We start from the raw sequence: 15,362 nt of genomic DNA, 5'->3' as shown, positions 1-15,362 counted from the left end.
ACAAGTTTGCATAGCAGTAGATTTGACTTCACCTGCTGCATGCTTGTTCTTAGGTTAGTAACTCAAAGTATTGAAGCCAGAGACAGCCAGGAGACTACATTTTTCAGATGTCAGCAATGGCAGCCCATAGGTTTGTCAGTGCAGGTGTGCATGAAAATGCAAGGTCTGCTTCTCTGGAAGCTCTTCACCCCCTCCTGTCCTGGAGTGCATTTCCACAGGATTATAAGTACTTAGGCCCAGATTCACAAAAGAGATACGACGGCGTATCTCCTGATACGCCGTCGTATCTCTGTTTTAGGGTCTCCCTAACTATGCGACTGATTCATAGAATCAGTTACGCAAGTTACGCATAGTTAGCCCTAAGATCCAAAAGGTGTAATTGAATTACACTGTCGGATCTTAGGATGCAATACCTCGGCCGCTGCTGGGGGGAGTTTGCGTCGTAAACCAGCGTCGGGTATGCAAATTAGTAGTTACGGCGATCCACAACGGTTTTTCGCGGTCGCTGCTAGTCTAGTTTCCCGTCGCAAAGTTAGTCGTCGTTTAAGCTGCCCTAACTTTACACAGCACACGTAAGTGCTGTATAAAGTATGGCCGCGTCGAAATGTAAAAAATTTTTGTTCTTGCGTAAGACGTCCGGGAATACAAAAGTACGCTACGCACGTCGCCGTTCGAAAAAATGACGTCACTTCGCGCAAAGCACGTCGGGAATTTCAAAACGGAGCATGCGCAGTAGGTCCGGCGCGGGAGCGCGCCTAATTTAAATGGCACACGCCCCTTTGAATTACGCGGGCTTACGCCGGAGGCCGCCAGCGTAAGTTTTCATGCAAGTGCTTTGACAATCAGGCACTTGCGATGAAAACTTGCGGCGGTGTAACGTATCTACGATACGTTACGCCGCCGGGATTCTACGTGAATCTGGGCCTTAGATTTTCTAGGAGGAAGCAGTGAAAACGTTGACATGACTGGAGCCTTCAGGAAGCAGCCAATTACCGAGAACATTGAAACACTTTTCTTACGTTTTTTCTTTGGATTTTATAAGTCTTTATTTGTGAGCTCTCAAAGCTTCACTTTAAAGCAGAACTCCAAGGAAAAATAAAAACGATTTCATTTAAGCCAGATACTACTGTGAGCACTAAACTTCTTGTGCTGCTGCCGAGAGTCACAGTTCTTCGCACAGTGAGGGCATCCTGTCATTTACCTCTCCTTTCACAAAACATTTTGTATTCTGAACAAAAAGCAAGGCGTTTTGTGAATAGACAAGTAGAGAGAAAAGGGAAGGTAAACTACACAAGCTCTTTACTGTACCAAAGTCGAAACATCAGAAGTTTTGTGCCGATAGCAATAGCTGGTGAGAATTAAATAAATATTTTTTTTACCTTCTACAGCAGTCATCTGGGCCTAAAATAACCATCTTTTGAGATTTGTGCACAGCAAAAAATAGTCAGAAATCCCCACCCCCTGGAATTTTGCTTTAAATGTAATGATCCACAAGTTAAATATCAATGATGACAAAAACTTCAGGCTTGTCATCTTCACAGATCTGCATGGCTGAATATGTAATAGCCTTCACCTCAGTACCCTGTCAATAGAATAAAATAGAGAATAAGAACACTTATAATTACACTTGTAGTTGTATGCACTGAGGTGTGCTCATTTTCGTTTCAATGTTTTTTATTGAATTTTTTACAAAGAAAAGAAATACAAAATGTAAGTAAAGTCCTTAGTCATCCTAACAATGAATGGAAACCTCCATTACAGCCAAGTTACAAACTAGAATCATTATGAAGCGGAGTAAGTAAGACATCTTCATCCTTAACAATGACTTCAAAGCTCATTTGAATTTTCACACATGGGCTGGATCCACTACCTTGTGACATTTAGAAATAGATCCTCCAACCGTTAAAGATCAACAACAGTCATCCATAAAGAATTATTTAGACAAACATATATTTTAGACGCATCAACTAACTGCTGCATATATAAGCAAATCGGGGTAAGTGGCTGTGTGGTAAGATCTCCCCCCCACTCCCTGAGATCAGAATACATTCCGTAGAAATACTCACTACGCAGAGGTTAGGGAGCAAAAAATTAGATGACTCTCACCTCATTATAATAACAAGGAAAGGACAGAAAAAGGGAAAGGGAAAAGAAAAAAGAAGATAAGAGAAAGTAAAGACAATAGAGGAAGAAGAAAGTGACCCCGTGCTCCAACCCCACCATCCCAGGTGTGCTCATTTTAATATGTACCTTTACATACAACAGCAACAGGTATTACTAATCATTTAAAGCGGGGTTCCGGGCATCATTTTTTTTTTGCAAGCTAAAATGAATCACATTAAATAGTCCCTAAAACATATTAATCGTTCCAGAAATCATTGCAAACACTTGTCTTATATCCTCCAGCTTGTTGTGGCCGTAACCATCATATGTGTGGGCCTGTGAAGCCCAGTTCCTTTTTCTTCCTGGTTTTCAGGGAGAGGTGCATGCTGGGCGATTTTTAGGCACAGTAATGCCCAGAGACTCCTGGGAAATGAGTGTCATTTACCAGGAGGCAATGGGTTCTTAAGACAGGAAGTTGAACCACATAGGACCAGGAACTAGGCAGATTATGAAATCTGCCTAGCAAAAGCCAGATAGAAGTTAGTAAAAAATGTATTTTGTTTTTACATTAAAGGCAAGCTGTAAATAGAAAGTTCATTTTTAGGGTGGAACTCCGCTTTAAGGACTGAGCCTCTTTCTGGAGATTTGTTGTTTACAAGTTAAAACATTTTTTTTGCTAGAATTTTTTTTTTTTAGATTGTGAAAGATAACGTAATGCGTAAAATACCCAACATGTCCGCTTCAAAACTGCACCCGCTTGTGGAATGGCGACAAACTTTTACCCTTAAAAATCTCCATAGGCGACATTTAAAAAATTCTACAGGTTGCATATTTTGAGTTACAGAGGATGTCTCGGGCTCGAATAATTGTCCTTGCTCCACACTAAAATGCAACAATTTTCGAAGCCGCTTCCGACCTGCAGTGGTATGGAGATGGGTGGGGGCCACCTTACCCTCACTCGTCTCCATGCCACTGACGTGAGAGGATCCGATCACCTCCGGCGCTGCCAATGGCTCCGGTAAGTGGCGGGGGGGGGGGGTGGAGTGGGCCTCTCATGCCATCGATAACAGTAAACTTGTGGCGAATCCACCACAGAGACCACGATTATCGTAAACCGGACCGCCCGCTGAATGAGAGGATACCATGGTTATGGCATCTGGCCATAACAATATTCCTCTTCAAACAGCCGACATATATATCAGCATGCGGCAGTCCGGAAGTGGTTAACAAGAGTGTAAGGGCATCTATTTTTTTTCAATTGTTTATTTAGCAGTCAAGGAAATAAACATAGGGCAGCGAATAAAACATTACAAAAAACAAGCATTACAATACGCACATCCCATCTAAGCTAGTACACAAATGGCTGCTAGGTCAGCTATCAAATAAACCATCGGCTACCGAGTATTATCCTACAACGTGTAATCTTGTATCAGTTTGTGAGAAGCCATGTGGGGGACACAGCAAACATGTGGAAGAAGGTGCTCTGGTCAGATGAGACCAAAATTTTTACTTTTTGGCCTAAAAGAAAAATGTGTGGTGAAAAACTAACACTGCACATCACCATGAACACACAATCCCACTGTGAAACATGGTGGTGGCAGCATCCTGTTGTGGGGATGCTTTTCTTCAAGCAGGGACAGGGAAGCTGGTCAGAGTTGATGGGAAGATGGATGGAGCCAAATACAGGGCAATCTTAGAAGAAAACCTGTTTGAGGCTGCAAAAGACTTGACTTGACAAAAGACTTGACTGGGGCAGAGGTTCTCCCTCCAGCAAGACAACGACCCTAAACATACAGCCAGAGCTACAATGGAATTTAAAAGCATATTTATGTGTTAGAATGGCCCAATCAGAGTCCAGACTGAAATCCAAATGAGAATCTGTGACAAGACTTAAATTCCTGTTCACAGACGCTCTCCATACAATCTGACAGAGCTTGAGCTATTTTGCAGAGAAAAATAGGCAAAAAGGCCACTCTCTAGATGTGCAAAGCTGGTAGAGACATCCCCAAAAGGACTTGCAGCTGTAATTGCAGCGAGAGGTGGTTCTACAAAGTATTGACTCAGGGGGCCTAAATACAAATTCACACCACACTTTTCAGATAGTGTGTTGGTATATCACATAAAATCCCAATAAAATACATTTACGTTTTTATAGTTTTAACATGGCAAGATTTGGAAAATTTCTAGGGGGGTATACTTTTTCAAGGCACTGTATTCTATGCAGCTTGGCAGGGGTTATGTACCACTGGGTGAGAAGTTTATAACCTCCCTCCTGATATTTGCTTGCCAGGGAAGCTTTATTTGCAAAAAAAAAAGTTTTGTCTTTCGGAGGTTGACAGAAGGTAACTCGAAGGTCATCTTCCCACTGTAAAAAAGTTAAGTCGACCATGTCCCCTGGTTTGTCAGCAAAGCATAGAAATGAGAGAGGGAGTTGAGACCCCCCTGAACAGATTTGATTGAGTGTAGCGAGTTGATAAAGGCTTAAATGGTCCATGGGTAATGAGCGTAGGCAAGTACTCACTTAAGCCCTATGGAAAAAAATCTAGGTCAGTATGGAAACGGGCCTTTAGTTCTCAGCTGGACTTCAGTTTATTATGAGAATTGGAGGGTAACTCAATCTGTTTTTTTTTTAACACACAAAATATTTATATATATACACACACACACATACATACATACATACATATACACACACACACAAACATATATATATATAATTTATTTATTTATTAAAAAAAAAAGAAATGAAAACAAACATTACATTCAAAAAAGTTTGTTTTTTGCAATATTTGGGTGCAGAGGCAATAGTGTTACGAGTGTGCCAGAATATCCCCACGGCACCGACTGTATTATCTTACATCCAAAAAAAAATCTACAGTTTTATAAAGCAGATTAGGAACACTTACCTGGGGGTGTTTGGACAAATTGAACTCTTCCCCCCACCTATAGAAGAATAAAAAAAAGAAAAAAGAAAATATTTTTAACAAAAATACTTTTTGTAACATTATGCTCAGATTTTGAATTGCTCACTTGCAGCAGATTAGAGTTAAGCCTAGTACAAACTAGTAGTTCTTTTCTCGTTCAACACAGCAGGGCTGATAGAAATACAAAAATTGACCGTTCGGGAGAAGCTGCTGTATTAACTATCCAATGTTAGTACAGCAATCTTCCCTGCTGTTCTATGGTGTTCTTACAGGGGGACAGCCTCCCTGCCAGAACACTCCAGTCAGCGCTCTCAGCCATTAGCCGAGAGTGCTGATCAGCAGACTTTTTTCGGTCATGCCCCTTTGACAGAAGCTGGCCAAACGGCCAGCTTCTGTCGGCCCACCTGCAGTACACACAGGTTTAGGTTCTGTTCACACCAACAAAATAAAAACCCTTTGTAACCAAGCCCCAGTGGCGGCACAACACGTCAGGGGGCATGGCTTGGGCAGTGCTGCCTGAGGCCACACATCTCATTAGCATCGGGTTGGTTTGAATGGCATCTCTTGCTATTTAGTCTGACACTCTATGACGTTCAGTGCATGAAAATGGATTTCAAGTAGAAATTGCATTCCTGGCATAGCTCTTTTTTTATTATTATTTAACTCCTTCCTAGAGTCCTCATACTGTCAAAGCTTAATACATTTATTGACCTACCAACTAACCAAGTCTCAGCAACTGTTATGCCTCGTACACACGGCGAGTGTCCGAGAAATAAAAAAAAGTCAGACAGGCTTTTTTCCCCCTGGAAAGTCTGGCCTCCGTCTGACTTTTTTTTTTAGAGAACCTGTTCTCTATCTTTCCGTTGGACTTCCAAAGAACTCACAGCAGACTTTTGCATGGTCAAAAGTCTGACCATGTGTACAAGGCATTATCGATACATTTGTTTGTTGGAAAAAAAAAAAAAAAAAAACCCTTACCCAATAGAACGGATTTTAAAACTCATACGATCTATGTGCAGCACCTTTACCTCCTGCATAAAGAAGAAAGACATTAATTTTCAGAAGGCAGAATATCATTATGGATTTTACAGCATGAAGAAATATCTCACCCGGGGAACAAAGTACTGGTCGGCACTAAATTTATATAGCCACGCATCCAGAAAATTGTAAAGAAGTGAAATCAGGTCTCCCCCTAAGAAAGAAAATAAAAGTCAAACAAGGTTTTTGAATGGCTTAGCATACCCAATTTCTGCACAGAACATTTGGGATGTACAGTACTGCGCACAAGTTTTAGGCAGGTGTGAATAAATGCTGTAAAGCAAGAATGCTTCCAAAAATATACAATTTGTTCATTTTTATCAATTTACAAAATGCAAATTGAGCAAACAGAAGAAAAATCTAGATCAAACCAATATTCGGTGTGAATACCCATTGGCTTGAAACCAGCATTAATTTGTACATTTGCACAAAGGCTGGAATTTTGTAGGATTAGAGTCAGGTGTATGATTAACCAATTATACCAAGCAGGTGCTAATAATCATCAATTTCATATGTTGGTTGAAACACAGTCATGAACTGAAACAGAAACAGTTGTGTAGGAGGCTTAAAACTGGGTGAGGAACAGCCAAGCTCTGCTACTAAGGTAAGGTTGTTGGAAGACAGCTTCAGATCACAGGTCATACACCATGGCAAGACCGAGCACAGCAGCAAGACACAAGATAGTTATACTGCATCAGCAAGATCTCTCACAGGCAAAGATTTCAAAGAGGACCAGGAATCAAGATGTGCTGTTCAAGCTCTTTTGAAGAAGCACAACGAATCGGCCAACGTTGAGGAGCACAGTGGTCAGCCAAGGAAACTTAATGCAGCAGATGAAAGACACATTGGGGTTTATTTACTAAAGGCAAATCCACTTTGCACTACAAGTGCACTTGGAAGTGCAGTCGCTTTAGATCCGAAGGGGACATGCAATAAAAATAGAAAACAGCATTTTAGCTTGCACATGATTGGATGATAAAATCCGCAGAGCTTCCCCTCATTTCAGATCTTCCCCGCAGATTTACAGCGACTGCACTTCCAAGTGCACTTGTAGCGCAAAGTGGATTTGCCTTTAGTAAATCAACCCCATTATGTTTACTTCCCTTTGACATTGAAGATGTCCATCAATACAGAACTGGCAGAAAACAGTGGTGCCCGGGTATACCAATCTCCTGTATGGAGAAGTCTGACCAGAAGTGGAAAAATTACAGCCAAAAAGGTACCTTTGAGGTGGAAAAAGGGCTAAGTGACCCAACTATGCACAAAAACATAGGAACTGGGGTGCAGAAAAATGGCAGCAGATACTCTGGACTGACAAGTCAAAATTTCAAATATTTGTTCGTGAAGGGCTGAAGGCAACAGTGAAGTATGGTTGAGGTTCCTTGCAAGTTTGGGGCTGCATTTCTCCAAATGGAGTTAGAAAGTTGGACAGGATCAATGGTGCCCTCAGTGCTGAGAAAATACAGGAAGATACATATCCATCAAGTCTTACCATCAGGGAGGTGCATGATTGGCCCCAAATTTATTCTGCAGCCGGACAACAGGCCAAAAATACAGCCAATGTCATTAAGAACTATCCTCAGCATAAAAAAAAAAAAAAAAAAAAAAAAAAAAAAAAGAACAAGGAGTCCTGGAAGTGATGCTGATCTCAATCTCATTGAGTCTGTCTGGGATTACATGGAGACACAGAAGGATCTGAGACAGCTTACATCCACAGAAGTAAGTTATAATCGTTGGTTAGTTCTCCAAGATAATCAAAGCAATATTTGGTGTGACCAATTTCTCTTCTGTTCATTTTTTCAATTAACTATTAACACTTATATTTCTGAAAGCTTTCTTAGTTTACAGCCGTTTTTTTTTTTTACACCTGCCTAAAACTTTTGCACAGCACTGATAGAGAATTGGATGACGGATAGTTATCTTAAACTCAATGGCTCAAAAACAGAACTCCTTCTGTTCCACACCAACAGGAAAAGACTCGCTACAACAACATGGATGCCCCTGCCCATTTTGGGACAATACTATCACTCCTAGCACCAAAGTCAAAAGTCTTGGAGTCGCTTTTGACTCCGACATGACAATGGATGCACAAATAAGTTCAGTAGTCAGCGGATCCCACCATCTGCTGCACCTACTACGTAGACGTATTCCCTTTATCCCAAAAGAAAACATAGCAGACTCGACTATGCAAACGCCCTTTACCTCAGACTCCCAAAATACCAAGTTGCGCGTCTACAAGTCGTCCAGAATACGGCGGCACGACTTGTAACAGGAAAAAAAAACTGGGAATCAATCTCTCCCTCCCTTAGGTCCCTTCACTGGCTGCCCGTAAAAGATCAAATCACGTTTAAGGCACTCTGCCTGATGCATAAATGTGTACAAAAGAGTGCACCCCAATATCTATGCAAAAAATTAAAAGGTCATAACCCAAACCGCGTCCTCCGATCTACCAACTAAAATCTACTCCAAATACCCAAGGCCCGATTCAAGTCCAAAGGATAACGACGATTCGCAGTCCGAGGACCTCGACTATGGAACGCTTTAGCAACCAGCATCCGAATGTAGGTGAATTATCAGGCCTTCAGAAAAAAACTCAAACCCCATCTATTCTGAAGGCAAAAAATAGTAGGAAATGGATACCAAGCGCCATTTCGCATGTGTAGTGCTATATAAGTTTCTCACTCACTGTAAAAATATTACTCGATATAAAAAATATTTTGGACAGCCTCACCTTCAATTTCCACCTCTACTGTGTCTATGGGTTCTACAGTCTCAATGTCGGTCATATATCCAAACATTGCCATAGCACATTGCTCAAAAGCTTCTTCTAAAGTATCTCCCCATGCGTGTAACCTGCAGACACAAGAAAGCATGTATTAGTAGACCAACATCAACTATATTTTTGGCTAAAATTCTTGGTTCTATTTATGAAACCTTTAGAAGACATCACATGAATTTCCACCTTACAAGAGTGGAAAGCCCTTTAAGTATATCCTCTTGATTCAAGCTACTACTGTGCCTGCTAATAGAACAGGGTTTTGCCATTTGTTTCCTGTGTGTGGTTGGGGTAAAGAAAGCAAGAAAAAAAAAAAAAAAAAAAAAAAAGCCCAAACCTAATCTGCTGGGCCAGGATCCAGTTAACCTGTGAGAATTCAAAATGGAAACCTGTCCATTTGAGGGCTGCCACTGCTGACCTCTACCCAGGAATACTAACTGTGTGCCTGTCTCTGGATTTTTGATACCTTCTGAATAACTATCCTGGAACAAGAATGACAGCTAGAAAGTGGACACAATTAAAAATGGCATTCAGTGGAAAAAGTATTCATACCCCTTGACATTGTCCTCATTCTGTCATGTTACAACCAAAAACGTAAATGTGTTTTATTGGGATTGTATGTGATATACCAACACAAAGTGGCACATAATTGTGAAGTTGAAGGAAAATGATAAATGGTTTTCAATTTTTTTTTTTTTTTACAAATAAATGTCTGAAAAGTGTGGCATGCTGCAATTATAGCTTCAAGTCTTTTTGGGTATGTGTCTAGCAGCTTTGCACATCTAGAGTGAAATTTTTGCCTATTCTTAGCAAAATAGATCAAGCTCGTCAAATTGGATGAAGAGCGTCTGTGAACAGCAATTTTCAAGTCTTGCCACAGATTCTCAATTGGATTTAGGTCTGGAATTTGGCTGGACCATTCTAACACATGAATATGCTTTGATCTAAAAACCATTCCATTGTAGCTCTGGCTGTAGGTTTAGGGTCGTTGTCCTGCTGGAAGGTGAACCTCTGCCCCAGTCTCAGGTCTTTTGCAGACTCTAAGGCCTTGTACACACGATCGGACAAAACTGATGAAAACGGACTGAAGTTCAGTTTCATCGGTCCAAACCGACCATGTGTACGCCCCATCGGTCAATTGTCCTTCGGTCCAGAAAAAAGAGAACTTGCTTTAAAATTGAACCGATGGACACCTAACCGATAGGTCAAAACTGATGGTTAGTACGCAAAAGCATCGGTTACAAACCCGCGCATGCTTAGAATCAAGTCGACGCATGCTTGGAAGCATTGAACTTAATTTTTCTCTGCACGTCGTTGTGTTTTACGTCACCGCGTTCTGACACGATCGTTTTTTTAACTGATGGTGTGTAGGCACATCAGACCATCAGTCAGCTTCATCGGTTGACCGATGAGAACGGTTCTTTCGGACCGTTCTCTTCGGATAGATTGATCGTGTCAATGGCCTAACAGATTTGCTTCTGAGATTGCCCTGTATTTGGCTTCATCCATCTTCCCATCAACTGACCAGCTTCCCTGTCCCTGCTGTTATGAAAAGCATCCCCACAACATAATGCTGCCACCACCATGTTGCACGGTGGGGTCGGTGTGTTCATAGTGATGTGCAGTGTTAGTTTTCCGCCACACGCAGCATTTTGCTTTTAGGCCAAAAAGTTAAATTTTGGCACCCTCTTCCACATTATAATCAACAAAAGTGCAGCACTGAAGAGATTAAAAGTATAAAACATCCAAAATAATCAAGTTTCAAGTGAATCCAAAATATACAAAGATAACTGTATTGAAATTCCAGGAACTCCACCGGAAAGTGAATATAAAAAAGTGCCTGAATTTCCAATATAAGCTGTAGTGCTCCTTAGTGGCGACAACCCTTCACTAATCATACACTCAGATGTAGAGACATTTAAAAGCCTTGTATTCTGAAGCTTGACATCCTTTCATCTGGAGTGGGGGGCAAATGGGGAGAGCATCACAGGAGACCAGCACCAAGTAAAAAAGCTCACGCAGAGGAGCCCAAAAATGATTATTATATGGTGTAGTATTTATTAAAAAAAATACTTATTTATATTAATGCGGTTCACTTTTTTTTTTATTTTGCATCATCATTACCTTTGAATGTGCAACCCATGATATACACTGGACTTAGGCTGAATATCTGTAATGACTGGATTAATATTGCATCTAGGTTTTTACATTAAGGCTTTGATCCGTTTAAGATCTACATACGATATTATTAATATAATCCGCCATTTTGTTGCAGTCACAGACATTATATATTTGTCTGAGACTACAACAAAATGGCAGACACGGTATTTCCAGTTTTCTATTTTAAGACCTAGTCACACAGAAAATGCCGGTCTGCGGCAAGATGGTGGCAGCGCCACGTCCGGTCATGATTTATCGGAATTTCCTGATGTTTGGTTATAAAAAGGAAGTGTCCTGTATCATGCCAGTGACAGGTAGAACCCTTGATAACGTGTTATTGCACGAAACGCGTCGAAAAGGGCCTACGCACTGATGCCTTTACCATACACAGAGGTGGCGGCAATCTTTTTTGTAAATTTTTTGACTTTCATATGCTTTTTTTTTATGCTGCAGCAAGTTTTTAATAAATGCTATACCATATAATCTTTTTTGGGCTCCTCTGCGTGAGATTTTTTTTACTAGCGCTAGTCTCCTGTGATGCTCTCCCCATTCGCCCACCACTCCGAATGAAAGGTTTTCAAAGCTTCAGGATACTGATACAAGGCTTTTAAAAAGGTCTTACCTCTGGTGAGTGCATATGGTTGGTGAAGGGTTGTCGCCACTAAGGAGCACTACAGTTTATAATGGAAATTCAGGCACTTTTATATTCACTTTTTGGTGAGTGTTTTGGCACATTGTACTGTCCTTATGGATTCCTGGAAGTTATCAGTTAACTTTGTATATTTTGGATTCACTTTGGACTTGATTATTATGGACTTTTTATACTTTTAATCTCTTTGGCACTGCACTTTTGTTGATTATATTGTTTGCTTGGAGGTTGTATGTTTACATTTAAGTGCCAGTTGCATCTTCATGATCAGCCCTCACTTTCATACTTCTTACCACTCTTACATAAAGGCCAATTTTTTTAAGTGCACGACTAATAGTTGTCCTGTGGACAGATTCTCCCACCTGAGCTGTGGATCTCTGCAGCTCCTCCAGAGTTACCATGGGCCTCTTGGTTGCTTCTCTGATTTGCCCGGCCTGTCAGTTAAGGTGGACGGCCATGTCTTGGTAGGTTTGCAGTTGTGCCATACTCTTTCCATTTTCAGATGATGGATTGAACAGTGCTCCGTGAGATGTTCAAAGCTTGGGATATTTTTTTAATACCTAACCCTGCTTTAAACTTCTTCATCATTATTATTATTCATGATGCTGTTAATTAGGTGACTTCTGAGGGCAATTGGTTTCACTAAATTTTAGTTAGGTGTATCAGAGTAAAGGAGGCAGGATACAAATGTACGCTACACTTTTCAGATATTTGTAAAAAAAAAAAAAAAAAAAAAATGAAAACCATTTATTATTTTCCTTCCACTTCACAATTATGTGCCACTTTGTGTTGGTCTATCGCATAAAAATCCATTTACGTTTTTGGTTGTAACATGCCAAAATGAATTTCAAAGGGTATGTATGAATACTTTTTCAAGGCACTGTATGGTGTGGTCTGTGGCTAGCAGTCACTCCTATAACATAGTTTTATCCCCCATTAATCCTGCCAGTAGTATTTTTCCAACTTCCTTTACCAGGTCAGCAACACTGTTCTTTCTGCAGAGAAATCATGCAGCAGTGTTTTAGACACCCCTGACAGTGTTTTATGGCTTTTCCCAACCTTTGTAACTGCCCATTATGCTGAAAAGATTGATTTAAATGTGAATAACATAAATAAATAAAATAATACATATACAGAATACTATTATAGGTATAAACCCTATACAGTTACCAGAAGACAATATTTTTAGCTATAGCGGCCCTCTAAAGTGTATTTCCACCTTTGCAGCCAAACGTGAGAAACCCCCAATTATATGTTTTGTTGATCATCTAACAACTGCCAAGAGTTCGGCTATTTAGGTATGTTGGAGAAGACATTCAAGATGAAAGATTTAAAAAGGAGGTATGATAAAAAGAAAGGGTACATACTGAACATCTGCAGTGTGATCCAAATCTGAAAGACAAAACAAAAAGGACTTAGTACACCTTACTCTAGTCTAGGTAAAAATGAAAAATGGTTACCAACAAACTCGAAAGACCCTTTCACATGGGCGTTCTGTATGTCCGTCTTTCATCCATCCATTGACGGATGAAAAATGGACACACATGTATCTCTTGGGGACAGCGAACGTTAGCGGATGATAATCCGCTGACATCCATCTCTGTTAAGCCAAGCTAAGCTCCGTTTTTAAGACGGAAGAAACCCCCATTTCCCCAGTGTGGAAAAAAACTGCGTGGGGTCCCCATCCAGGTCCATAGGGTTTAGTATGGATTCGGAGGGAACCCCCAACCCCAAAATGAAAAAAAAAAAAAAATGGTGTGTGCCCCCCCCGCAAAGTCCATACCAGACCCTTATCCGAGCATGCAGCTCGGCACGTGCAGAGAATGCATTAAAGCGGTGTTCCAGCCATTAATTTTTTAAAAGTCAGCAGCTACAAACACTGTAGCTGCTGATTTTTAATAAGGACACTTACCTGCCCTGCACACCTGCGATGTTGCCCCCCCAGAGGCCGATCCGTCCTTCGGATCGTGTCCCGATGCTGCCATCCTCACTTGCGGCTTCACTGCCTTTTTTCTACTGCGCATGCGCGAGTTGCGTGGTGCTTTGTGAATGGGCGGCTGTCTTCTGGGACACACACAGAAGACAATGCGAGTGGGACCTTCGCTTTAATCACCACTGGGTTTTTTTATTTTTTGCCAAGCAAACAAAACTGAACATTTTAAAAAAATACCCTTTTCTTTATTTTTGTCATACAATAATAAATTTTGCAAATAATAAATTGTCCTTCTTTATCGATGTGCGCTGATGAGGCGGACGCTGCACTGATGATCAGTGCTCTGATTATCAGTGTAAATGTCCCCTGTAACTGGAAAGCCGATTATTGGCTTTCCTTTCCTCAGACACTGACAAAGCAGAGGAAAGTAAATGCCGATAACCAACATTTGTTTACATGTGATCGGCTGTGATTAGACACAGAAGGAAACCGCTCACCACCGTTTGCCATGCTGCGTGCACGAGCGGCGGGAAGGACGTCATATGACGTCCGGTCAGGATGGTAAAGTCACCGTCAGGCTGTCATTCTGCTATAGGCTGGGCGGGAAGGTGTTAACTTTCTTTCCTATAGACACAACAGGAAGTGAAAGAAAATATCTCTGAAATTAAGAAAGTTCACAGTTGTACCCAGAACAGATGATTTTCCCTCTGTTCCTGTTTTGATGACAACACACAATGTTGATTTTTCTATCACTTTTAGCCCTGGTGACATCGGTAATCAAGACAAACAGAGCGAGAGTAAAGCTACCAAATGCCTGTAGATAAGTTTTGATGTGAACATGTTGCTATGCCCTTAGGGTTGTCTCATCTCTTTAAAGTGGTTGTACACCCTGTACAACCACTTTTACCTGCAGGTAAGCCTATATTAAGGCTTACCTGTAGGTGCTGGAAATATCTCCTAAACTTCCACGGTTTAGGAGATATTTACAAGAAAACCGTGTGCCAATGTCTATGGCGAATGCGCACTTTAGAAAGGGCAGATCGTGCTGTTTCTAAAGAGGTGATGCCGTGACTGACCGCTCCTGTGCACATGTGTGGGAGTGAAGTCACGCAACCACGGCCAGTCACAGAGCTGGAGTTTGCGGCCCCAGAAGGAAGAGGGGTGAAGATGGATGCTCCCCGCCAGCGGGGACGTCACAGGCAAGTGACATATAATGGGCTAGTATGCAATGCATACTAGCCCATTATGCTTTACCTTCTTTTACATTCTTTTTAAACAGAACCCATATGAATTACACAGGTTCTGTGGCAATTAAACTCACTTGGTGCCTTACATTATCCTCAGAACCTATGTAATTCATGTGTCCTGCATTAATGGGATGAGTTGTCAAACCTAGCCACCATGGAAAAAAACAGCTTTACTTTATCCCCCCTTATTCCTTTGTACAGAAGACAGATACCCACATTCATGCTTCTTGTTGACAGCCGGGTACTTTGCTTTCACGGCAGTCTGCTCCTTAGTAATTGTATAATAACGTTCATCCATGGCTGGACTGTTGCGAAGAACTCACTTCCGGGATCCCGGAACTTCCTGTCATGTACATCACTTCCGGGTTGCGCTTCACGCGGCTGCCATGTTCTTTCACGTTTATGGAACGGGGACGTCTTATAATGAGCATTTGCCGCGTATATGTCGCGGGCCCGTCCAAGGCGAATGAATAAGACCTGGAGCAAGGCTGTTCCGTGTAGGGCACTAAAAAAAAGGCGTTAATTTCTACTG

General features: G+C 41.3%; 1 protein-coding gene across 1 annotated transcript; it reads right to left on the bottom strand.

The window, feature by feature from the left end:
* Window positions 1-895: 895 nt before the first annotated feature.
* Window positions 896-15,235, bottom strand: ZBTB8OS (zinc finger and BTB domain containing 8 opposite strand). Its single transcript, XM_040337027.1, has 7 exons — window positions 15,047-15,235; window positions 13,018-13,042; window positions 8,797-8,918; window positions 6,137-6,219; window positions 6,006-6,058; window positions 5,010-5,046; window positions 896-1,582 (listed from the first exon to the last, which is right to left on the bottom strand). The coding sequence occupies exons 1-7, from the start codon at window positions 15,126-15,128 to the stop codon at window positions 1,496-1,498; spliced, it is 489 nt and encodes a 162-aa protein (XP_040192961.1). The 5' UTR covers window positions 15,129-15,235; the 3' UTR covers window positions 896-1,495.
* Between the last annotated feature and the right edge of the window lie 127 nt (window positions 15,236-15,362).

This window comes from Rana temporaria, chromosome 2, assembly GCF_905171775.1.
Source record: "Rana temporaria chromosome 2, aRanTem1.1, whole genome shotgun sequence".
NCBI classification, from domain to species: domain Eukaryota; kingdom Metazoa; phylum Chordata; class Amphibia; order Anura; family Ranidae; genus Rana; species Rana temporaria.
Note: the sequence above shows the minus strand (reverse complement) of the source record. Positions and strands in the feature narration are given on the sequence as shown.